General features: G+C 41.9%; 1 protein-coding gene across 2 annotated transcripts in view; it reads left to right on the top strand.

Annotated features, from left to right (window-relative positions):
* Positions 1-24,643, top strand: part of PDK3 (pyruvate dehydrogenase kinase 3) — a 79,166-nt gene that overhangs the window by 18,965 nt on the left and 35,558 nt on the right. For both annotated transcript variants that reach the window (XM_061138058.1, XM_061138057.1), the window contains exons 2-5: positions 7,766-7,907; positions 14,157-14,228; positions 18,233-18,417; positions 20,934-21,023. In XM_061138058.1, the coding sequence (XP_060994041.1) occupies positions 7,766-7,907; positions 14,157-14,228; positions 18,233-18,417; positions 20,934-21,023 (489 nt within the window). The remainder of the gene's footprint in view (positions 1-7,765; positions 7,908-14,156; positions 14,229-18,232; positions 18,418-20,933; positions 21,024-24,643) is intronic.

Here is a 24,643-nt window from a genome sequence, read left to right as displayed (position 1 = left end):
TCTAGTATTCTGGCCTGGAGAAGTTCATAGACTGTCTAGTCCATGGGGTTGCAAAGAGTCGGACATTACTTAGCGACTTTCACTTTCACTTGACTGTTGTTGGGGCATTGAGTTTGGTAGAGAATGAGGTGTGTGTGAAATACCTGATCTTTGACTCTTTGGCTCTGAAGTTTCTGGCTTACTGTTAGTAATAATAACCCAAATGGCCCAGCCTAGAGTGGACTCAGCCTCAAGTTTGGTAGGTCCCAAACCCACTACCTATGTTGATCTCTTGAAATTCAGGAGTATGTTTTCCCAAAGGAAAACTGTTAAACTTCCCAGGCAGTGAAATAGTATTTTTGAACATGGAGTAAAAGAGACATTTTCAAAGTATGTGTGTGTGCGCTCAGTCAGGTGGTCCATCTGTTTGTGACCCCATGGACTGTAGCCTGCCAGGCTCCTCTGTCCATGGAATGTTTCAGGCAAGAATTTCCTACTGCAGGATATCTTCCTGATCCAGGAATCGAACCTGTGTCTCTTGAGTTTCCTGCATTTTCAGGCGGATTCTTTACCACTAGCGCCACCTAGGAAGCCCAAAGTATAAATGAAGCTAGAACGGGTGGGGAGGGATTCTTCTGAAGGATATTTACAATCATTTGGTAGCTTTCCACTGTTTCTTTGGAAGGATTATTCAGTTAATCATTGCTTACAGCTCTGGTAAGTTCTAAAATAAATTACCTATCCTAAAATTCAGTGTTTTCAAAAGACTGAAATCTTATAAATACAACTGAAGAAAAACAAAAAAGATTCCCCTGAAATAATATTAGGTCACTTTTTTTTTTTTACCCATTTTAATGTTGTTCTTGTTCAGTCACTAAGTCGTGTCTGAATCTTTGCAAGCCCATAAACTTTAGCATGCCAGTCTTCCCTGTCCTTTGCTATCTCCCTGAGCTTGCTCAAGCTCATGTCCATTGAAGTCAGTGATGCCATCCAACCATCTCATCCTCTGTTGTTCCCTTCTCCTCCTGCCTTCAATCTTTCCCAGCATCAGGGAATGCTGTCCAATGAGTCGGCGCTTCGCATCAGGTGGCCAAAGGATTGGAGCTTCAGCATCAATCCTTCTAATGAATATTCAGAGCTGATTTCCTTTAGGATTGACTGGTTTGATCTCCTTGCAGTCCAAGGGACTCTCAAGAGTCTTCTCCAGCACCACAGCTCAAAGGCAATTCTTTGGTTCTCGGCCTTCTTTATGGTCCAACTCTCACATCCATATATGACTACTGGAAAAACCATAGCTTTGACTAGACAGACCTTTGTTGGCAAAGTGATGTCTCTCATTTTTAATGTGTTGTCTAGGTTTATCATAGCTTTTCTTCCAAGGAACAAGCGTCTTTTAATTTCATGGTTCCAGTCACTGTGGGCAGTCATTTTGGAGCCCAAGAAAATGAAATCTGTTAGGGTTTCCAGTTTCCCCTATTTGCCATGAAGTAATGGGACCGGATGCTATGATCTTAGTTTTTTGAATGTTGAGTTTTAAGCCAGCTTTTTCACTTTCCTCTTTCACCTTGAATGTGAAGTCAAGTGGGCCTTAGGAAGCATCAATACAAACAAAGCTAGTGGAGGTGATGGAATTCCAGTTGAGCTATTTCAAATCCTGAAAGATGATGCTGTGAAAGTGCTGCACTCAAATATGTCAGCAAATTTGGAAAGCTCAGCAGTGGCCACAGGACTGGAAAAGGTCAGTTTTCATTCCAATCCCAAAGAAAGGCAATGCCAAAGAATGCTCAAACTACTGCACAATTGCACTGATCTCACACGCTAGTAAAGTAATGCTCAAAATTCTTCAAGCCAGGCTTTAGCAATATGTGAACTGTGAACTTCCAGATGTTCAAGCTGGTTTTAGAAAAGGCAGAAGAACCAGAGATCAAATTGCCAACATCGGCTGAATCATCAAAAAAGCAAGAGAGTTTCAGAAAAACGTCTATCTCTGCTTTATTGACTATGCCAAAGCCTTTGACTGTGTGGATCACAGAAATCTGTGGAAAAGTCTTCAAGAAATGGGAATGCCAGACCACCTGACCTGCCTCTTGAAAAACATGTATGCAGGTCAGGAAGCAACAGTTAGACCTGGACATGGAACAACAGACTGGTTCCAAATAGGAAAAGGAGTACGTCAAGGCACGTACGACAAGTATATTGTCACCCTGATTATTTAACTTATATGCAGAGTACATCATGAGAAACGCTGGGCTGGAAGAAGCACAAGCTGGAATCAAGATTGCTGCGAGAAATATCAATAACCTCTGATATGCAGATGACACCACCCTTACGGCAGAAAGTGAAGAAAAACTAAAGAGCCTCTTGATGAAAGTGAAAGAAGAGAGTGAAAAAGTTGGCTTAAAGCTCAACATTCAGAAAACTAAGATCGTGGCATCTGGTCCCATCACTTCATGGCAAATAGATGGAGAAACAGTGGCTGACTATTTTTTTGGGCTCCAAAATCACTGCAGATGTTGATTGCAGCCATGAAATTAAAAGACACTTACTCCTTGGAAGGAAAGTTATGACCAACCTAGACAGCATGTTAAAAAGCAGAGACATTACTTTGTCAACAAAGGTCTGTCTAGTCAAGGCTATGGTTTTTCCATTAGTCATGTATGGATGTGACGGTTGGACCGTAAAGAAAGCTGAGCACCAAAGAATTGATGCTTTTGAACTGTGGTGTTGGAGAAGACTCTTGAGAGTCCCTTGGACTGCAAGGAGATCCAACCAGTCCATCCTAAAGGAAATCAGTCCTGAATATTCATTGGAAGGACTGATGCTGAAGATGAAACTCCAATACTTTGGCCAACTGATGCGAAGAACTGACTCATTTGAAAAGACCCTGATGCTGGGAAAGATTCAGGGCAGGAGGAGAAGGGGACGACAGAGGATGAGATGGTTGGATGGCATCACCGACTCAGTGGACATGAGTTTGGGTGAACTCCGGGAGTTGGTGATGGATAGGGAGGCCTGGCGTGTTGCGGTTCATGGGGTCACAAAGAGTTGGACACGACTGAGCAACTGAACTGAACTGAAGAGGCTCTTTAGTTCCTCTTCGCTTTCTGCCATTAATGTGGTATCATCTGCATATCTGAGATTGTTGATATTTCTCTCAGCACTGTTGATTCCAGCTTGTGATTCATCCAGCCCAGCATTTCACATGATGTATTCTGCATGTAAGTTAAATAAGCAGGGTGACAATGTACAGCCTTGACGTACTCCTTTCCCAATTTTGAACCAGTCTGTTCTGTGTCTGGTTCTAACATGGTTAGTGGTAAAAATGGATTGTAAACTCAAACATTTAATTGATATTTAGAAAAAGCAGCATTATCTGAATGAGCTGATCATTCTGTTGGGTTTTGGTGCCTTGCCGCTAATTTTTCTATTTTTGCCTTGCTTTTCCATTCTCTGATTCCCTTGCTCTGATTCCTAAAACATCTCCCACTAAGTATTAAAGCTGAAAAATGTGGATAAAGATAGCCTTTAAGTAATCCAGACAGGAGACTACATTTTGGGGAGGCATGTGCTCAGCCCTGTGCTTTAATTATCAGATCATTCCATTAACTGAAGAAATAATAATTTTTTCCTACTTGCTGTAAATTTGTCGAAAAGAGGATTAGAGATTCACCAGAAATATAGGCCATAGTGGAAACCAGATAAAGAGAATAATCAGTCAGAACTCTTGCTCTCAGAAGGCTGGTCAAATGCTGCTTTCTTATTGGTGACCATCAGTTATTGGTGACTGTGTTAAATCAGAAGTCATTTATGGGAAAAAGTCATTTATGTTTCTGTGTTTGTTTATCCTGTGTCTTGGTGAATTGGAAAGCTATTTGGAACCTTTCTAGACAGAACAATCACATTTTTTGCAAATGTAGTAACTGTCTCCAACTTCTCAATGAAAGGACGAAGTATGAAAACCAAACAGAAAACAGGAGAGAATTAAAGGGTCATCAAAAAAGAAGGAAAAATTGAAGAAATACACGAGTGTATTTAAATTCACAAAATGAGAATTTTCCATGCCTCTCACCCAATGCTGCTTCTTCATTTTTTGAACTAATACTAGGGAAAGATTTAATGGGTAAATTTGAATAAGATGAAGTCCATGGAGGAATGCAGAATAAAAATAGAAAATCAAAATTAAGGAATGTGGAGAAGCCAAGTAAGCAGGGAAAAAATGAAGTCAAATGACTGGGACGAATAAGTGGAAAATACTCAGTATGCCAGAAGCCTTAGAAAAACACAGCCCTTTTGAGAGGACGTTCAATTAAAACCCAAAGCGTCTTTTTGGTAAGTTAACTGAAAAAAAAAAATGGTTGAAACCCTTTGATTTAAAGTGAGTATTTAATATTAACACACAGGACAAAAAACTTTGAAGAGGAAAACCACGGAAAGGTTAAAAAAAAATCAGGCATTCCATATATATTTTTAGGCTCACTAATTAACTAACGATAAAAGACACCCCCCTGTTTAAGCTGATGTATAATTAAGGTATCCAAGTACAAAGAATTCATCTCTGAAGCTAAATTAGAATGTAGGAGGCAAAACCTGAGATTTTTGCAGGTACTCTTTAAAAAAAAAAAAAAAAACAAACTTCTGAAAGTATTCTCTATTCTTGGAGTAAATCATTGAGAAGCTTCCATAGGTGAGGCACTGCAAGCAGGGGGGCGATGGGTTATACAGCCAAATAAGATTTCTTTCAACACTGGTTTATGAAAGGCTGGTCATCCAGGAAGGCTAGAATCAATGCTTCCTGAAGTTTGGTTATTTCAGGCCACGCCCAGTAGTTAGTTGCCCTCTAGTTAGTGCAGAGTTGACCAATGCAAACCTCAAGGCTTTTGTTTAGGAAGAAAAGAAAAGTGAGTGGCAGGGACGCAGAACACACTTTAATCCTTTCTAATCCTTTTTTAATTACGTAGAATCATCAAATGAGCACAGGCGACCTCACTGAACCGGAATGCAGTCACGCTAGGGGGGCTTAGCATCAGTCCGTTTGATCTGGTACCCCGTGGCCTTGGGCTGTTGTGTTTTCTACCATCCGGTGTTATTAGTGATTGTGCTTTAATGAGTGCCCTCTTCTCAATTTTAAAAAACCTGTTCATGTGAAATGTTAAGCGCTTTTCAACCCTCGCCGCAACCTCTCTGAGCTCCGTCCCGTTCTTAGACGTGTCCTGACACTTGGTGGCATTCCTGAAGCCAGTGGGTGCTCAGGATTTAAACCCAAGTCTATCTCTGGCATCCGATCTTGGCATTACTCTTCTGCGGGCTCTGTCACCTTTTATCTCAATTCTGAAATGCACCAAACTTGACAAATGAAAGTTCTTTTTTCATACCCTTGGTGCTCAAACTCAGTCTGTGGCGAAACCTGGCTTGAAGTGACTTTGGGCCGTGGTCTTCCGTGCTCAGTGTGGATGTTCACAGGTTGCACTGCACTTGTATTGTGTTTGTAGACTGGACTGTTTCTTGCAGTGGATGTATTTTTTTTAACTTCCTAAAATCTGAAAACCTTTCAACTCAGAAGCCATCTAGCCCTGTGGGTTTCCAGAACAGACGTGAACCTCATCACCCCCTGTCACCTGGCACCTGCCTGCCCACCGTCACTTCTCCTGACCCTCCCTCTCGTCCTGCTTCCCGCCGCCCCACCACCACTGTGCTGTTCATCTGCGGCTCCTCATGCTGTGGACGTGGCGACTTAAGCACATCAACTTTGATTACCCCCCAAACTCAGATAGAATACCAGGGTCATGCTGATAACTTCCAGTTACAATTCAACACCAGAGGGTTCTCACTCTTTCCCATTCCCTAACTTCCTTCTCCTGCAAGGAGAAGGTCATCATTTCTTTTGTGCTTTTTTTAAAAAAAGAAAATGTCCTTTCTGTATAACAAGGATACAAACTATTTCTCCTGGTACATGCAAACGTACATGCCCTTTTTAATTTAGATAATAGGTCTTTCATTTTATAATGAGGTTCACCATAAGTTGTTTTGAAATAATCAGCATTTTTAATGCACTTACAATGGTTCATCCATAAAAATTATATTTAGGCAGAACATTTCAGGAATGATTTTATATATATATATATATATTTATATATAAAGTGAAGTCTCTCAGGCGTGTCCGACTCTTTGCGACCCCATGGACTGTAGCCTACCAGGCTCCTCTGTCCATGGAATTTTCCAGGTAATAGTACTGGAATGGATTGTCTTATATATGTATATATTATAATCTGAAGCAAAGCAGCCTGAATCATTGTGTTAGTCACCTGAGGCCAGATGAATGTGTATCGAGTAAGTATTGGAAGGTCATTGCTGAGATGCTACACTTCCTTCCTTTTTGGAGTATTTCCCTTAGGAGAAAAGGGAAAGGCAGAATTATTGATTAATTAAAGATTTATTGGAGGCCTTCAGTGTACTACTCAGTTAGAATGAGGAAAGTGAGGGATGGGTTAAGACTTTAATCTTTCATTCTGACTTTTCTGGAAATGGAGAAGGGGGCAGGGGGCATTGGGCAGAAGAGGTTCTGCAGATGAGCCTCCAAAGTGGGTTCTTTTATTTCCAGTCTCACTTGGTGAGGACCGGAAAGGAAGAAACCAGAACTGGGCTGGAAGTGTTAGAATGGGTTTACTTCTGAACCTCTAATTTGCTGCCTCATCACATGCTGAAGGAAGTGGAGAGTTTGGAGGTGAAGTTCATCCACTGAGCCCTGCTTCCCTCTCTCCGGGCCTGGCCCTGAGGTGGCCCATTTCCCAGCAGCTCGCAGGGGAAATGGGGAGTCGGGCAGGCCTATCCGATCGTGAGGGAGTTGGGCCGGACCTGTAAGTATCAGAGAGGATGGAAGAAGAACTAACATTCACTGAACACTTGGCTCTGTATCAGGCTCCGTACATGTTGCCACATGTCGTCTTTACAAAAATGGATGTCTTCATCCCTATTTTACAGATTAAGGCAGCTGAGGCTCAGAAGTTAAGAAGCTTAAGAAGGGTTTCGCACCCCCACAGGGGCGGAGTTGAGGCTGAAGCACATTTCTGTCCCCAGAGCTCCTGTCCTTGCTGTCACATCCTCGCTGGATTTACAGCAGGGTGGGGCTTGGGGACAAGACCAGTCATGGAACCGCTGGGGTCACATGGCAGTTACATGGGCTCGGGGTCTTCACGTGGCCTGGTACCTTTTCTCTCACTGTGCCTCCACTCCACTGCTGAGGGCACCTGTGAGCTGGCTTCTGGGGCACCTCCCGAGTCCTGTGTCTCGGTCAGACCCAGGGTCTGCGGCTGCTTCCTGGTCCTGAGAGAAACATGTTTGAAGAAAGTCTTAGGGAGCAGTCAACCCGCAGTAGGTGAATGTTTGTGGAATGAATGGGTTTGTTGCCTTCTGGAAACCCCTGTGAACAGGAGTGTATTTACACGTTCTCCTCGTTTTCTACTTGGCAGTTTTCCCACAGCGTTTATTTGAAAACAAATTCCGATTATATCCCAGGTCACTTTTATACCGCCACTGGGAACACTAGGGCTGTATTTGTGCGGAGGGAAAAAACACAGCTTTCGAGGTTGCCTCTTGGAATAAACGCTCCTTTTCTATTCTAATTAAATTATTTTCTTAAGCTTGCTATTTCAGAGGATAAAGATTTAACTAGAGACTGCAGGGTTACTTAGTGTTTTCTTCCCAGCCAGTCACTGGGCTACCATGAGAACCCTTTATTATTCTATCTGTTAGGGTATAAAATCACAGAACATTTTTCATCTGTTAATAGGGAGAGATAATGCGTGTGAGAAAACTTCATATATGTTCCTACGAAAGGAGCTTCCTGTGCGCCTGGCTAACACAATGAGAGAAGTTAATCTTCTGCCGGAGAACTTGCTTAACCGCCCTTCGGTGGGATTGGTTCAGAGCTGGTAAGTACATAGTGTGGGACAGACAGATGGGTCTACCCAGAATGCTCAGAACATTTGGCATTGGTACCATTCTCCCTAAAAGTACACATAATGCTTCCTGTGGGTATGACTCATTCAGGATAGCTGGGTTTCTTAGGTAATTAAAGGGCTTTTTTTTTTTTAAACTGATATGACGATATATAGTTGTCCTAAAGAAAATGCTTTTCAACTGTACGAGACACTTCTTTGACTTTTCAACTTTTTTCTGGTTATAAATATGAATTTTCAGGTAATTGAGAGTTTTAAGATTTTTTTTTTTTTTTTTGGATGTGGACCATTTTTAAAGTTGGTTGAATTTGTTACAGCATTGCTTCTGTTGCATGTTTTGAGTTTTTGGCCCTGAGTCACGTGGAATCTTAAAGGGACTGAATCCATAATCCACACCCCCTACATTGAAAGGCAAAATCTTAACCGCTGGACCATCAGTGAAGTCCCAAGTTTTTTTGGTGGGGGAGGAGTGGTGGTGCAGAAATCTCAAGACAGTGTGTAATTGTCCTAAGGGAAATAACTTCTCAACTGTACCAGACACTTTCTTGACTTAAATTTTTTTTAGGTTATAAATGTGATTTTTCATTGGGAAAAAAAAACAGGGAAGTGAAGAAAATTATGGAAAGAATACCAGTGCAGTGGCCCCTGTGAGCAGGTCTCCCAATTCTTTGATCAGGGGAATGTTGCTAATTTGATCCAGTCTCTGTCATGGTTTTTTCTGTTTTTCCTTTTAAAAAAGTTTTTGGAAGATCTTACTTATTTTAGGACAAACTAAGTCATTTGAAGGGGAACGTCCCGAGTGAAAAAGATCAGCCACCTGCTGTGCTTCATCTGCCCCATGAAAAGTCTGAAAAATCTTAACAGGATAACTTAATGTGATGCTTAAAACACATGCTGTCTAATTGAGGAAGTTGAGTTTGTGACTGAACTGCCCACTCTGTAGGCAGAGTGTGAGGCGGTGGCTGATTGGTAGGAGGGAAGACCAGGTGGTGTATTTTTAGAAAGGGATTTACATGGAAATGCTTGTGTGTCTCCTCTGTATTCTCCAAGCAGAGAGCAAGTCCCCATGGAGAAAGCTGGAGGAGTGCGTGAGGCCAGATACAAGGGGAGTGGAACCATTCATTAGTTGGTGTCTAGAGGATTAATGGAGACTGGGCTACTGAAGGAGGATGGCCATTCACCAGTCATTCCTCAGTAATGCTGGTTATAGTACATTCTTAGGGTTGAGAATGACTCATCTGAGAAGCAGTCTATGGGTGGTCTTAGAGGTACAGTATTCAGTCCTCTTCCAGACAAGCAGCCCTGGCTGGCACAGTGGCCCCAGGACCCAGGATAGCTCAGAGGCGGCGACCTTGGCTTCCATCTCAGAGTCAGTTGGATTTTGCCCTGAACTCATAGCTTGTTTCAGAAGCAGCAAGTATTATGCTTGCTTGCATGAGACTTTCTTATTGTTCTGAGACCATGATAAGAGATTTTCCATCATGAAGTATATAAGCACTATTCAGTTCAGTTCAGTCGCTCAATCGTGTCCAACTCTTTGCGACCTCATGAATCACAGCACGCCAGGCCTCCCTGTCCATCACCAACTCCTGGAGTTTACTCAAACTCATGTCCATCGAGTTGGTGATGTCATCCAGCCATCTCATCCTCTGTCATCCCCTTCTCCTCCTGCCCCCAATCCCTCCTAGAATCAGGGTCTTTTCCAATCAGTCAACTCTTCGCATGAGGTGGGCAAAGTATTGGAGTTTCAGCTTCAACATCAGTCCTTCCAATGAACACCCAGGGCTGATCTCCTTTAGGATGGACTGGTTGGATCTCCTTGCAGTCCAAGGGACTCTCAAGAGTCTTCTCCAACACCACAGTTCAAAAGCATCAATTTTTTGGCACTCTGCTTTCTTCACAGTCCAACTCTCACATCCATACATGACCACTGGAAAAACCATAGCCTTGACTAGACGGGCCTTTGTTGGCAAAGTAATGTCTCTGCTTTTTAATATGCTGTCTAGGTTGGTCATAACTTTCCTTCCAAGGAGTAAGCCTCTTAATTTCATGGTTGCAATCACCATCTGCAGTGATTTTGGAGCCCAAAAAAATAAAGTCAGCCACTGTTTCCACTGTCCCAACATTTCCATGTTTCCACTGTTGCCATGAAGTGATGGGACCGGATGCCATGATCTTAAGTTTTCTGAATGTTGAGCTTTAAGCCAACTTTTTCACTCTCCTCTTTCACTTTCATCAAGAGGCTCTTAATTCTTCTTCACTTTCTGCCATAAGGGTGGTGTCATCTGCATATCTGAGGTTATTGATATTTCTCCCAGCAATCTTGATTCCAGCTTGTACTTCTTCCAGCCCAGCGTTTCTCATGATGTACTCTGCATATAAGTTAAATAATCAGGGTGACAATATAGTTGTCGTACGTGCCTTGACATACTCCTTTTCCTATTTGGAACCAGTCTGTTGATCCATGTCCAGTTCTAACTGTTGCTTCCTGACCTGCATATAGTTTGTCAAGAGGCAGATCAGGTGGTCTGGTATTCGCATCTCTTTCAGAATTTTCCACAGATTATTGTGATCCACACAGTCAAAGGCTTTGGCATAGTCAATAAAGCAGAGGTAGACGTTTTTCTGAAACTCTCTTGCTTTCTCGATGATCCAGCGGATGTTGGCAATTTGTTCTCTGGTTCTTCTGCCTTTTCTAAAACCAGCTTGAACATCTGGAAGTTCACAGTTCACCTATTGCTAAAGCCTGGCTTGGAGAATTTTGAGCATTACTTTACTAGTGTGTGAGATGAGTGCAATTGTGCGGGGTGGAGCATTCTTTGGCATTGCCTTTCTTTGGGATTGGAGTGAAAACTGACCTTTTCCAGTCCTGTGGCCACTGCTGAGTTTTTCAAATTTGCTGCCATATTGAATGCAGCACTTTTACAGCGTCATCTTTCAGGATTTGAAATAGCTCAACTGGAATTTCATCACCTCCACTAGCTTTGTTTGTAGCGATGCTTTCTAAGGCCCACTTGACTTCGCATTCCAGGCTGTCTGGCTCTAGGTGAGTGATCACACCATCAGGTGAGTGATCACACCATCGTGATTATCTGGGTCGTGAAGATCTTTTTTGTACAGTTTTTCTGTGTATTCTTGCCACCTCTTCTTAATATCTTCTGCTTCTGTTAGGTCCATACCATTTCTGTCCTTTATCAAACCCATCTTTGCATGAAAGCCCTTGGTTTCTCTTATTTTCTTGAAGAGAGCTCTAGTCTTTCCCATTCTATTTGTTTTCCTCTCTTTCTTTGCATTGATCGCTGAGGAAGACTTTCTTATCTCTCCTTGCTATTCTTTGGAACTCTGCATTCAAATGGGAATATCTTTCCTTTTCTCCTTTGCTTTTCGCTTCTTTTCTTTTCACAGCTATTTGTAAGGCCTCCTCAGACAACCATTTTGCCTTTTGCATTTCTTTTCCATGGGGATGGTCTTGATCCCTGTCTCCTGTACAGTGTCACGAACCTCCGTCCATAGTTCATCAGGCTCTCTGTCTATCAGATCTAGTCCCTTAAATCTATTTTTCACTTCCACTGTATGGTCATAAGGGATCTGATTTAGGTCATACCTGAATGGTCCAGTGGTTTTCCCTACTTTCTTCAACTTAAGTCTGAATTTGGCAATAAGGAGTTCATGATCTGAGCACTATTAGGGGCCTGCTACTGGGCTGGGAATTCTGGGTAGGCTAGCTATCTTTCAATGTTACTGTATCACCCCCGATTTCTGAATCCAGTTCAGGAGCCTGCATTGTCTTGACTTGTCACTTTCTTTTCTTTTCGAAAGTGAATCTTAAGTATACTGGGCCACAAAGCTCTCCTGAGTCAGAGTGTGTTCTCCGTGCCTTCTTGACTTGCAGGCTGAGAAGCTCAGCAAAGTCTTCGACCTCTTTCCGCTTATAACATCTTTTTAAATGACATCCCCTTCTGTAAGGTTGGTATGCCAGCCTGAAAATCTGCTGACATGTGGCAGGCCTGAGGGCATCACTGTGGATGGTTGCCTGTGGCCTCTTAGGATGGCTTGACCTAATGATTTTAAGTGTCTAATTCATAGCCTTAAATGCTCAGAAACTGTATTAAGAAAATATTCCGAGATGAACATGCTTTAGTATCATGCATTGTCACAAAGTTCAGGTGAGGCTGATTAATAAGACGTCATTCTTTTTTATGTGTTTATAAGCTAAACAGTCATGTTTAGTTGTTGGCGTGCCTTCATCCTCTGTCCAAAGCAGAAGAGTAGGATTAGTAGTAATTAGTTACTAAAAATAATTAGGATAAGGGATAATTTGTTCAGACATGTTCAGACCCAAAGCAGAGGTCACACACCTCTAAGTAATTGGAATCTCTGAATCATGTTATTTCCTCCATTCTCCAGATCTTTGTTGGACACATTATTGCTTACACTGGCCCTGACTGAGATATGTTGGTATTCCTAATCAACAACAGGACCTGTTTCAAAGGGTCTAAAAGAGGCGTAGATGGGGAAACAGTGGCAACAGTGACAGACTTTATTTTGGGGGGCTCCAAAATCACTGCACATGATGACTGCTGCTATGAAATTAAAAGATGCTTGCTCCTTGGAAGAAAAGTTATGACCAACCTAGACAGCATATTAACAAGCAGAGACATTACTTTGCCAACAAAGGTCCATCTAGTCAAGGCTATGGTTTTTCCAGTGGTCATGTATGGATGTGACAGTTGGACTATAAATAAAAGCTGAGCGCCGAAGAATTGATGCTTTTGAACTGTGGTGCTGGAGAAGACTCTTGAGAGTCCCTTGGACTGCAAGGAGATCCAACCAGTCCACCCTAAAGGAGATCAGTCCTGAATATTCATTGGAAGGACTGATGCTGAAGCTGAAACTCCAATACTTTGGCCACCTGATGCGAAGAACAGACTCATTTGAAAAGACTGATTCTGGGAAAGATTAGAGATGGGAGAAGGGGATGACAGAGGATGAGATGGTTGGATGGCATCACCGACTCAATGGACATGAGTTTGGGTAAACTCCCAGAGTTGGTGATGGGCAGGGAGGCCTGGTGTGCTGCAGTCCATGGGGTCGCAAAGAGTCGGACACCACTGAGCGACTGAACTGAACTGAAAAGAGGCATTCTTTCTCCTCCATTTACATGTTGATGAATTTAGGTTAACTCTGAGAGAGAATCTTCTTTATTTCTGATTCTAACTTCTTAGCATCCTTTTCAGGGCCACACACTTGCTTATTAAATATTCTATGCACTTTTTTTTGGTAATCAGACTGCAGACTTGGTGTCCCAGTTAGGATACGTGTATTAGCAAGTTAGCAGAAAATCCAACTAAGCCTGACTGAAGCAATAAATGGTGACTAAGATCCACCCATAGGATGAGCTTTTGGAGTTGGTGTAATTCAGAGAGTCACGAGATATTCAGGGTCCTACTTTCCATGGGGCTGAGTTCATTCAGTTCAGCTCAGTCACTCAGTTGTGTCCGACTCTGCGACCACATAGACTGTAGCATGCCAGGTTTCCCTGTCCATCACCAACTTCTGGAGCTTGTTCAAACTCACGTCCATTGAGTTGGTGATGCCATCCAACCATCTTGTCCTCTGTCCTGACTGGATTTTCTCCTGGTGACAGAATGGCTGTAGTGGTTCTAGGCTTTACAACCATGCACCTCTCTCCCAAAGGCCACCAGCAAATCTACTCTCATTTTACTGGCCTGAATTGAGGCTCCATTCTTGAGCCAACCCCTGAGTTCAGGGGAATGCAGTGTGGTGACAGGCTTAGACCAAGACTATCAGACTAATTAGGGATTAGTGACAAGAGGAATAGGATTACCCAGAGGAAAACTGGCCACTCAGGAGCTCTGCATAGTATCAGCTTACCTTGAAGCACTTGGGTTCCATGGGAGAGCAAGGGGATTGGATGGATACCTGGGTGGAAATTTAAGGTACTCTAAGGCTTCCCTGGTGCCTCAGACGGTAAAGAATTCACCTGCAATGCGGGAGACCTGGGTTCGATTCCTGGATTGGGAAGATTCTCTGGAGAAGGGAATGACTACCGACTCCAGTATTCTGGCCTAGACAATTCCATGTACTGTATAGTCCATGGGGTCACAAAGAGTTGGACATGACTGAACTGGCTGGTGACAAAGGAAGAGGGGAAGGAGGCTGGATGTTGGGTAGGCAACTAACACAGTATCTCTTTTTCAGGTATATGCAGAGTTTTCTTGAACTTCTAGAATATGAAAATAAGAGCCCTGAAGATCCGCAGGTCTTGGATAAGTAAGTAGGACACCAAACTTACCTGAAAGTCAAAAAAATGTTTTGGCAAATGGGACTCACGTCATTGAGAGCCAAGAAGTACAAGTGGGATGGAAGCATTAGGTTTCTTAATGGGTAACAGCTCAACATTGCAGTTTTCTAATTTATTTTAATTAGAGGATAATTACAATATTGTGATGGTTTTTGCCATATATCAACATGAATCAGCCACATGTATACATGTGTGTCTCTTCCCCCACCCATCCTGAACCCCCTTCCCACTTCCCTCCCCACCCTATAAATTCAAGCTAAGAATTTAACTGGTACCAGGAGACCCTTCAAATTACACTTCCTGATCTAATGCTTAATACTTGTGCTTCTTTCTGGTGAACTGGAGCTGGGCACCTACTGTAGATATTGCAGTAAATGTTCCACCTAGTGGTAGTTTTAAGAACGCACTGACCTCTGTGTATACATGAGTTTATGTACTTAGTCCCTTATGATTTGTTTTTAAAGTTTCAGTGAAGTATAACATTTGACCTCAGAGAAAAGATAATGCTTTTATTCTGGAGACGCATAAAAGTATGCTATTAACATAACTTCTGAATTCTATTGCTGCTTTTAGACACAGAGACTGCTAAATTTACATGCTGATGGAAAATATTTCCAGTTTTTCTTTTTCGTTTAACCAGAAAACACCCAGCTCTGAGTGTGTTTTTTTCCCCCTGCCAAGAGAAATTGTGTCCTCTTCCCATTATTTTTCTCATCTTTCATGTACCCATCATTGAATGCATACGGCAGGCCTGTTGTGCTGTGGAATTTGCAGGTAGAAACCTGGCCCACATCATTGTGACACCAAATGCCTTACGTGTAGGTGTTCCATAAAAAGAACTAAGAAATATCACATTACATAAGTGACCTTAGCTCGAGGCATTTAACCCAGCTGTCTCAATTCACAGATAAGGAAACTGAGGTCCGAGTTGTGAAGTGACTTCCCCAAGATTGTAACATCAGTTCAGAGCAGAGCTGAGTCTCTAAATCATGTTTACTCTTCCTCAGTACAGTTGCTCTTTGCAATGCACCATATTGCCAGAATTGCTGGTCTGAGTCGTGAGTAGCTAGGTCAGATGTACTTGTAAAGTAAAATGCAAAGGAAAAAAAGTCCTGACCTGTTTTTACTTTGCTAGATGTTTTGTTAATGGTGAAATGTGGAAGAGGAGGCATTGGATTAGAGCCCCGGCTGTAATGTTTTCCTTGTTACAGGCCTTTGCTGTCACTTGTTATCAAAGTTAAATGAATCGAATCCAGAAGCTTTGTTTTCACCAAAGTCCTTAGCTAGTGACAGTTTGTTTGGCTGGTATCCTGCAAATAAGGACTGACCTCTCTAGCTTCAGATTTGGGAATATAGGTTTGTGAGCATCTATGATATTACATTTCTACTGTGTGCTTCTGCAGTCTTGTGATTTATGGACACAAGTCTTTAGAAGCTGCCAACTTCTGGATCCAGTGTGTACTAGATCGTAATGATAACAGCTCTCATTGAGTTTCAGTAGCCTGCCCAGGTTGCCATGAAGCTAGTTGGGAGACTTGAGGTTGTAGAAGCCAGATGCTTGTGGTGGAGGAAGGAATGGGGAGTCCTGTTCATCGTAGCATCCTTTTCTGCTTAGTGAGAGATTATACAGGAGTCGTGAGCAGGGAAATCATAAGTAAAGTGAAAGTAGCAAAGAAGATGAGGATGTTGATCATAATGACAAAGTTTAGAAGAGCCCCGGGACTTCCATAGTGGTCCAGCGGTTAAGTCTCTGTCTTCTTATGCAGGGGGTGCCGGTTCGATCTCTGGTGAGGGAACTAAGGTCCCATGTGCCACAGTGCTGTGCTTAATCACTCAGTTGTGTCCCACTCTTTGTGACCCCATGCACTGTAGCCCACCAGGCTCCTCTGTGGAAATTCTCCAGGCAAGAATACTGGAGTGGGTTGCCTTGCCCTCCTCTGGGGGATCTTCCAAACCCAGGGATCGAACCCAGGTCTCCTGCATTGCAGGCAGATTCTTCACCGTCTGAGCCACCAGGGAAGCCCAGGGTGTGGCCAAAAATGTAAAATTAAGTAAGACTTATTGAAAAAAGAAAAGGAGCCCCAGAAGATTGGGAAAGTAGTCTGAGAATTGAACCATTGAGGCAAGTCTCCTCCCTACAGATAAGTTGAGTCACTTTCCTGCTGTAATGAATTGTTACACTTTAGTAATATTGCATTATGAATACATTGGGAAGAGCACTGTGTAAAGGATAAATGGTCCATTAGAAAATTTCTAATGAATAATTTTGACCTTCTAATTTCTGAGTTGACTTATTCATTTTTGCTGTCTCTGTACATATGTATTTATTACAGAAGAGTTTCATCATTGAGAAACATAAAACTATGTGGATAGTCACTCCAAATTTCCATTACTGGGGAATTGAATTACTGTTAACATTTTCCTTCCATCCATACTTTTAACTTGACGTACGTGTTTCTATATGTGCAGAATGCTTTGTTGTGTTTTTTACAAAAATAACAGTGTCAGCATTATAGGTCTATCCCATTGTTAGTAATTTCATAGTGATCCACCTGTGGATAAGTCAGATGACTTGACCTCCTGTTACTGGGTTTAGAATAGTTTGTGGTCTTCTTGCTACCCTAAGTAATGCTCTAAAGAACAGCTCTGAAATATAATTGTTGACCTTATCCAGTTCTTTTCCTGGAGTCAGTTCCTGCGAGTGGAATAACTTTCTTTGGGCTTTTGATACAGGCTGCTCAGTCACCCCTAGAAATTCATCAGATAAGTGCCCACTGTCTAGCCAGCAGTGGTTATTCTTTGCTGGTCCGGTAAGCATAGTGTTGCATTGTTTTAATTTGCTTTTCTTTTATTATTTCGAAGGTGAAGTTATTGGCATTTGTATGCCCTCTGGTACATTTTCTGTTGATACCAGGCCCCTTGCCTAGTTTTCTGTTAGGGTGTGGTCATCTTTTCCTTTACTAAGAATAGTAACTCTTGTGAATATATTTTTCTCAGATTTCACTTTTCTTGTGTCCTTATAAAATTGCTGAGATCCTATACAGTCCTATGATTTGTTTCTTTATGGTTTCTGCCTTTGGTATTAGGCTTAGAACAGTCTTCCTTACTCCCAAGGTTACATACTTACCTGATTTTCTTCTTTCTTTTCTACCATTTCACCCTTTTACATTTAAGTTTTTTAACCCATTTTTGGGCGTAAGGTTTGAAATTGGGGCATGACTTACGTTATTAGTCAGCTATCCCAACTAATTTGTTTCCCTACTGACTTACATCGTCACTTCATCATCAGTATTGCTGAATTTTTACACACACGTTCTCATTCATCCTTGATCCTGGTTCCAAGGTTTTTATTTGGCTCCGTTGACTTGCCTTTCTGTTCTTAGTTACTATTCTCAATATAGTTTTCCCTCTACACCTTTACAGTAATGTATCCAAATATTTGAATAGGTTTGTCTTAATCACCTTTGTTCTATCTATGTTCCATTACTATTTTACTGCTGTGAGAAATTTGCTTCAAAATTTTGCTTTTAAATGGTTTGACATCATTTATTTCTTCATGGAAACTATCTTTTTAAGACTCCATCATAAGTCCTTGGAGATTTTTGGTATTCATGTTGTCAGAAGAAACATCAATAAATTCTGCAGTTATGTATTCAGCAAACATTTATAGAGTCTGTTTCATATGTTATCATTTATCTAGAAAGTCAGTGGATTCCTAAAAAGGTATTTGAGCATTCTGTTTCTTTATTTAAAAAGTTAAGTATTTCCGAAGGAAGACTTTCTGTAGAAAGTTTCAAGCAAAAACTGGGTAATCTAGTTTCTTGTGAGTAATTCTTTGTAGCCTATGATGATAATGATGACTCTGCCTATAAAAATACCAGCAGGTAAATAGTTCCAAAATAAAGCTGGGAAATTTGTGCATTAGTCCATGAAACATAAAGACTGACTACTTTTTTGTTTCCTTCCCATGCAGCTTTCTACAAGTCCTAATTAAAGTCAGAAATAGACACAATGATGTGGTTCCTACAATGGCCCAAGGAGTGATCGAGTACAAGGAGAAGTTTGGGTTTGATCCATTCATTAGCAGTAACATCCAGTATTTTCTGGACCGATTTTATACCAACCGCATCTCTTTCCGCATGCTTATTAACCAGCACAGTAAGTTGGGTTTTCTTGGTCCAGTTTTGAAAAGATAACCAGAATGATTTCACCCAGATGTTTTCCTACTGCTTCACTTTCAATTTACTGATCTGCATTTTTGTCTAGAAATTTTACTTCTAGGTCAGTTTTTCCTAAGTGAGTCCTGTCTATGAAAAAGCTAATCTTTAGAACTCTCAGTTAAAGGAAATCCTTGAAAGGCTTTTTGGATACTCATATTAGAGACAGGACCACTGCCTGCCTTTTAAGCCTCTGCTGTTATGTTGCTGGTGGGACATAGTATCTGGCAGGCACCTGGCAGCCTGGTGTTCATCTCTGAATACTTCCAATGTCTCTAGAGTCGGTTCTAATCTTTATCCTGGATGGCACATGGTTTCCTTTTTTGGTTTTAAAAACAATGATACTGAGAATATACTGGGAATATTGAATTGGCATGTTGGCAATATGAGCGATTGATCTTACTTTCACAGTGATCAGTGAAATCAGATTATGTGGAATTGTCAAACCCTAATCTTATATTGAGAGTTTTCATCTCCTCTCTAGGCTGATAAGCAGATAAGAAAAGAATAACTAAAATTCTCTCCACAAAACTTTTAAACTCATTTTCAGTGTGTCTCTGCGTCCAATTTCGTAACTTTTATGAAAAAGCATCCAGGTGTCTAGAGTCTAATTCATCCTCTTTGTTGAGTCAGAAAATGGACAGAGCATCTTTATTTTAGTAGTATTACTTTATTTGGATAGCAAATGTTATGCAGCTGTTAAATGTGGATTTGTTCTAAATGTATGTCTGTTGAAAATGTAAATGTTTGGCAATTTACAGGAAATTTAAAAGAAAAAAAAAAAGAACCCCAGTACTATTGAATTAAACTACTTAGATAATTACAATTTCTTTCTGACCTGAATATGTGTGTCCAAATATATATGTACATGGTTTTTGATCATTAAGCTTGTGCATCTCTTGTTTTTCTTCCACTTAATCAGTTGGCACTTTACATATTGGCCTAATGTCCATGTTTGTCCTCTTTCATAATTAAAACCTTCACCTACTTTATTTAAGCATTTTCCTTTCGTGGAGTCTAAGTTATTTCCCATTTCTTGTTTGACTTAAAAATAGGCACACATATAAACATTTGCATTCAGATTGCTTTTTTTCTTTGGAGGGGTCTCCTTTTGGCTTTTTAGAAAAATTTAATTGGAGGATAATTGGTTTACAATGTTGTGTTGGTTTCTGCCATACCACAACATGAATCCGCCAAAATTACACGTATTTTATAATTATAAAGTACACAACTTATACAATTGTATAAACTATAAATTTATTGTATAAATTGTCCTCCCTCTTAAACCTCCCTCCTACCCCATCCCACCCTTCTAGGTTGTCACAGAGCACCAGATTGAGCTCCCTGTGTTATATAGTAACTTCCCACTAGCTGTCTGTTTTACACGTGGTTGTATGTAATGGACTTCCCTGGTGGCTCAAACGGTAAAGCATCTGCTTACAATGCAGGAGACCCGGGTTCAATCCCTGGGTCGGGAAGATCTCCTGGAGAAGGAAATGGAAACCCACTCCAGTATTCTTGCCTGGAAAATCCCATGGACAGAGAAGCCTGGTAGGCTACAGTCCATGGGGTCGCTAAGAGTCCGACACGACTGAGTGACGTCACTGTGTGTATGTGTCAGTGCTACTATCTTTAATTGTCCCACCCTCTCCTTCCATGCTATGTTCATAAGTCTGTTCTCGCATCTCCATCTCTATTCCTGACCTTCAGATAGGTTCATCGGTACCATTTTTCTGGAATCCATATATATGCGTTAATATCAGATACGTTTTTTTTCTCCTTCTGACTTATTTCACTGTGTATAAGAGACTTTAGGCTCATCCACCTTACTAGAACTGACTCAAATTCATTCCTTGTTATGACTGAGTAATATTCCATTGTATACACGTACCACAACTTGGGCTTTTTTTCAGAAGTAAAATTTTGCAAACCTTGTATATTATGAAAGTAGTTGAGTGTTCTCTTAAAAATGCTTGCACAAATAGTGTAGTATGGTGAAAGTAATCTACGATTGAGGCATTTGAGTGTTCATGGTAAAAGACCCTTTGTAAGCCTTGCCTAATGCTGCAGACTATTTTGTAAATATTTAGTGAATGTTGGAATAACTGTCTAGGATAGTGCTGAGAAGGTGGGTTAACTTGACTCAGGATGGAAGGAAGCTGTTTTTCAACCAGATCACATGGATCGGGGAGAGCAGGATGGATAGATGCTTCATGTTGCTGCTTTAGGACCTGCTAACTGCACGTGACAGTCTCACGGCATGGCAGGTCCTCCATTGTACGATAACTGATCACCAATCAGTTGAATGGATTCTGTTACTCTAAGTCACTGTGGATGCTAAAACAGCTTTCACAATGAGAGGATCTTTTCAAAAATTAAAAGCCCCGAATTCCTTTGCCTGACCATCCTAGCTGGGTTTGTTTTTAATCCTCTTCCTTTTCTCTTGGGTGTGTTTAGCACTTCTGTTTGGCGGTGACACCAATCCTGCGCATCCGAAACACATCGGAAGTATTGATCCCACCTGCAACGTTGCTGATGTTGTGAAAGGTAAGGAGGCCAGTGTCATGTTAGGGGTTCCGTTTCATTGGGATGCGTTAGGGATGTGGTTTCATTGAGGCAGCTTAGCTGTAGGGTTATGGCATTGAACTGTTTGCTGGTTCATCAGACCACTGTGGGCCCAAGCCACATGATCCAAATATGATCTGTTCTTTCTTGGCAGCTCAGGCAATGATGCATAGTTTGTAATGCTCAAAATGGGAGTTTCTACTTCACGGACCAGGGTTTTTCTTGTAGTTCTAGCTAAATGGTAAATATTTATGAGTTTAAGTAAGAGTCTAAGTTTTGATTGCCACCACTGTCTGAAAATTTGAGAATATAAACCCTTGTTATAAAATTCAGCTGAACTCACGCATTGGTTAAAAAGTGGACATCTTACTGACATGCCCTCCAGGTTGTAGGTTCTATGAGGCATTTGCGCTCATGGGTTCACTGGACATTGAGCTGGGCTCTGTTCCATTAGCCTCAGGGTATAACAGAGCCCATTAGAACAGCATTTTCCTCAATTTTCACTTAAGGTAAATGCTAACTCCAGAAAGCCTTCCTGGTTGTAAATGATTGAACGGGTTCCTGGCCCTCTCCAGTTTTTTTTGGTGTTACGGTTACCCTATGCAGCCTCACATTCTGAGACTGTCCCCTTTCCTGGATCGTGTCTCCTGCAGCCTTCCTCTAAACCCACATCTTACCCTGTCATGACCATCGGTCTCCCAGATCATCATCAAGATCTCTGTTGCTCTTCTTTTGTCTGGATTGTGTAGCTAGGTGAGAATAGGTAGAAGAGGGCTTGGTCTCTTTGGCAAAGCTCTCAAGCCCGCCTCAAGTGGAGTGACCTTTGCCAACAAAGCTTAGAGGGCCAAGGGAGGGGACCCAGTGTGGGCAGCCTCCCTGGTGGGGGAACAGACCGGATCTTCAGCTGCTGAAGCTAAGGAAAACCTGTCTTACTAATATTTGGTTACCCTGGGTATCCCCCCGGTGGTCTTAGCTCAGCCAAGGCTTGTCAGGCTGCCTTGGCCTCTGTTTAGTTAGAAAACATGTACTCACATTACTCCAGTTATAAGTGAATAGGTTCGGCTTCAGCTCCCAAAGATACCTGTAGGTTTCTCTCTCACAAGATAACCCTCTGCAGGCCCCTGGCAGCGGAGGGAAGCAGGATCCATCTGACCAGGGCTTGTATGTTCACCTGGCCCTGGCCCAGTAGCTTTTATGATCCAGAAAACCTGGTTCACATAGTCAACTGCCATATGTGTCTTATGGATAAGACACATCTCCATAAAGCAAAAGGGCATTATAATATTGATACATTGCATAGATGCATTTTCTCTTGAACTGCTAGCAGTTTGAAGTCAGGGTTTTTGTCTTATACTTACGTTGCAACTCACCTAGAACTTAGTATATGCCTGTATACGTGGTCAGTAAATACTCCTTGGCTTCAGAGATGTCCAACCTCTGGTAATCTACTTAAAAAAAAAAAAACTTTATTGCAGTACAATTCACATACCATCCAATTCACTCATTTAAAGTGTATACTTCAGGGATTTCTAGTATGTTCACAGTTGTGCAGCTGACACCATAATCCAATTTTAGAAGTGTTACATCACCCCACAAAGAAAACCCCATGCCCATTTGAAGTCACTCCTTACTACCCCTCTCCCCAGCCCTAGGCAGCCACTAGTTTACTTTCTGTCTCTACAGATATTCCTATTCTGGACATGTCATATAAATGAAGTGATACAGTGTGTGGTCTTTTATGATTGGTTTCTTTCACTTAGTATGTTTTCAAGTGTCATCCATGTTGTAACATAAATTGGTACTTCATTTCTTTTTATGGTCGAATACTATTGTGTGAATAGACTGCATTTTGTTTTATCTGTTCATCAGCTAATAGACATTTAGATGAGCTAGGTGACCTTGGACATGTTATATAATGTCTTTGGGCCTCAGTTTCTTCATCAGTAAAATGGTGCTCTTGGCAATTCACCTGTATCCTAGGGTTAAATGAGTTAACGTAAGTACAGCTCTTGAAGAGGGGCAAGCACCCAACAATGGCTGGAGGTAGACAAGTTCATGAGCGTCCTGGAGCAATCCCGTGAGTCATGCGCCTTCTCACTTATACCATTGATTGCATAATAAGTTGGTGCCTTTGCATTTGTTTCTGGCATAAATTGTTGTTGTTCAGTCACTAAGTCTTGTATGATTCTTTGTGACCCCATGGACTACAGCACGCCAGGCTTCCCTGTCCTTCACCATCTCCCGGAGTTTGCTCACACTCATGTCCATTGAGTCAGTGATGCCATCCAACCATCTCATCCTGTTGTCCCCTTCTCCTCCTGCCTTCAGTCTTTCCCAGCAAGTCAGCTCTTCACATCAGGTGGCCAAAATTATTGGAGCTTCAGCATCAGCTCTTCCAATGAATATTCAGGCATAAATTATAAAATATTTAAAATCATTTAGGACATTGATAAAACAATTGAATATTTGATGACACCCACTGGAGTGGGTAGCGATTCCCTTATCCAGGGTGTCTTCCCAACCCAGGGATTGAACCCAGGTCTCCCACATTGCAGGCAGATTCTTTACCAGCTGAGCCATTAGGGAAGCCCAGATGTTCAAGAAAAATTGTTAATTTTTTAGGTGTCATATTGGCATTGTGGTTATGTTAGTTTTAAAGGCATCCTTAGCTTCAAGAGAGGTTCTTTGAAATACCAGACTTGATACAAAATGCCATGTGGGATTGACTCCAGAGAGCGGGCAGTGAAAAAGACTGGGCTGTGTTGGGAAGCATCGAGCCTTATGATGAGCACACAGGGATTCTTGACACTGCTCTGTGCTTATGTCTCCGTTTGCAGTTCTTCACGATAAAGCTGTAAAAATATACTCCTTTTTTATCATCTCAGTGTTTCTCCCCAAAAAGTCTCTCACTCATTTTTAGAGAGGTCGTAGCCATGAGTCAGTGTAAGCAGAGAACTAATGGGCATTCTCGGCAGTCGTTAGCGCTACTTTCTGGTGAGTCAGAGGAGGAGGCTGGACGCTGGCAGAGAGCAAGAGCCGGTGTTTGCAGCCCTTATTGTCTGTGTGGCTCTTACTGTACTTACTGTATCCTGCCTGGGCTTGGCATCATTTGTATCAATGCTCCTGTTGGTCTCTCGAAAGTGAAAGTTGCTCAGTTGTGTCTGACCCTCTGCGACCCCATGGCCTATATGGTCCATGGAATTCTCCAGGTCAGAATACTGGAGTGGGTAGCCTTTCCCTTCTCCAGGGGATCTTCCCAAACCCAGGTCTCCTGCATTGCAGGTGGCTGTTTTACCAGCTGAGCCACCAGGGAAGCTCTAACGGGGGTGTACATTCCTAAAAGGCTGGAATTACTCTCATCCATGCTTGCATCGCTTTTCTCAGGGACAGAAGTTTTGTACCAAACACTAGCCAAGGATTATGTGCAAGACAGTTGGATCAATATTTGAAAGAAAAACCTAGAAGTTTTTGTGTGTCCTGCTTTCTTGGGCCTTTTCAGTCGAGGCTTTGACCCTGGGCCACTTGGCCCCCTCCCTCGCTCTGGGCTCACTCGCAGCTTTATCTTCACTCCTTCTCCTGCCCTTTTCGACTCTGTACGCAGC

Source organism: Dama dama, chromosome X (genome assembly GCF_033118175.1).
Source record: "Dama dama isolate Ldn47 chromosome X, ASM3311817v1, whole genome shotgun sequence".
NCBI classification, from domain to species: domain Eukaryota; kingdom Metazoa; phylum Chordata; class Mammalia; order Artiodactyla; family Cervidae; genus Dama; species Dama dama.
Note: the sequence above shows the minus strand (reverse complement) of the source record. Positions and strands in the feature narration are given on the sequence as shown.